Raw genomic sequence first — 1,200 nt, 5'->3', positions numbered from 1 at the left:
CAGCAGCATCAACAAGCAGTCCGTCTCCTGGAGGGGACAGAGGCTGTTGGTGAGATGCAGTTACACCTGCCTAGAGGGGGAAGGTGAGATGAGGCCCCTCGTGGATCGGATGCCCTTGGAAAGTCCTTGGGCGCACACCAACGGAGCTCACTACAGGTCTCCCTCAACCAGTCCATCCCGAAGTCCCTTCCTGCAGAGGACTCCTTGCGTCAAAGAGGAGGGCGAGAAGGACACGGAGAGCTTTGTGTAAAGTCCTCTTTATGCTTTAGGTCTGTTTCAGCAAATAAGCAGAATTTTCACTCTTCAAAACAATAATGCATAATGTTCGATTAAATGGACAACATAGTAACAATATCGCAACTCTCACGGAGGCTTAGGCCATCGTTCTTTTTACTGTGTTTTCCACTGCTTCATTTCTCAGCTTCAAACTCTATAACTTGGTCCTCATCCAGTGTATGCCTCATAATGCCTCTTATCTACTTCTCCATTTTTCGCCCAGAATCTTACTCGTACGCCAAGAGAAAAAAAAATATGACATTTGTCTATCTCGACTGTTGTATAATGGTGTGTGATATATATGTGTTATGGACTTTTCAAGTTCCTGCTCCGCACCAGAGCCACTGTTCTTTCCCAGAGATTTCAGGGGGATGGAGAAAGGGCCGCGGCTCTGGGGACTCCAGTCTTTATTTCTTGTTTTTTGAAATGTGTATCGTGTATTTGACATTTCCATTGACGTAAGTGTTATCACAAATATTTACCTCAAATCTATGGACATATACATATATATAATATTGCTATTTTTATTGTCAATTATCCATGTTATAAGATATCGATTATACAAACGTAAGTCTTAAGACTCGTGCTCCTTAGGCTAAGTATGTCATTTCTTACCTCTGTTATAGTCCAATATCGATGTATGATAAATATCTCGAGTACCTGTCAGTATATTTGTAATGAACGTTAATACCGAAACAATACATAATCTGGACACGAATTTCTCTTTTTTCTTGACGCAAATCCTAAAACGTTCCTTGACGACATTTCCCTTTAAAGTTCTCGTCTCCCGTCGACTTCTTGACACCGCCTCTTTTATGAAGTATTGCCATCTCTGTGACCTTTAATATATACTGCTCGATGGTGGGGTGTTATCAAGGACAATAAGTCTCCAGGGGAAAGTCACATTTCCTTTTCGTTGTACAT

At 41.8% G+C, this 1,200-nt stretch overlaps 1 protein-coding gene across 2 annotated transcripts in view; it reads left to right on the top strand.

Annotated features, from left to right (window-relative positions):
- The window catches only part of LOC136837106 (growth hormone secretagogue receptor type 1-like), a 104,878-nt gene extending 103,884 nt beyond the window's left edge, over positions 1 to 994 (top strand). For both annotated transcript variants that reach the window (XM_067101722.1, XM_067101723.1), the window contains one exon: positions 1 to 994. This exon is cut by the window's left edge and continues 72 nt beyond it. In XM_067101722.1, coding sequence (XP_066957823.1) covers positions 1 to 250 — 250 coding nt within the window. In that variant the 3' untranslated portion in view covers positions 251 to 994.
- The last annotated feature ends 206 nt before the right edge of the window (positions 995 to 1,200 follow it).

Source organism: Macrobrachium rosenbergii, chromosome 57 (assembly GCF_040412425.1).
Source record: "Macrobrachium rosenbergii isolate ZJJX-2024 chromosome 57, ASM4041242v1, whole genome shotgun sequence".
NCBI lineage: Eukaryota > Metazoa > Arthropoda > Malacostraca > Decapoda > Palaemonidae > Macrobrachium > Macrobrachium rosenbergii.
This window is presented reverse-complemented; position numbering and strand designations above follow the sequence as displayed.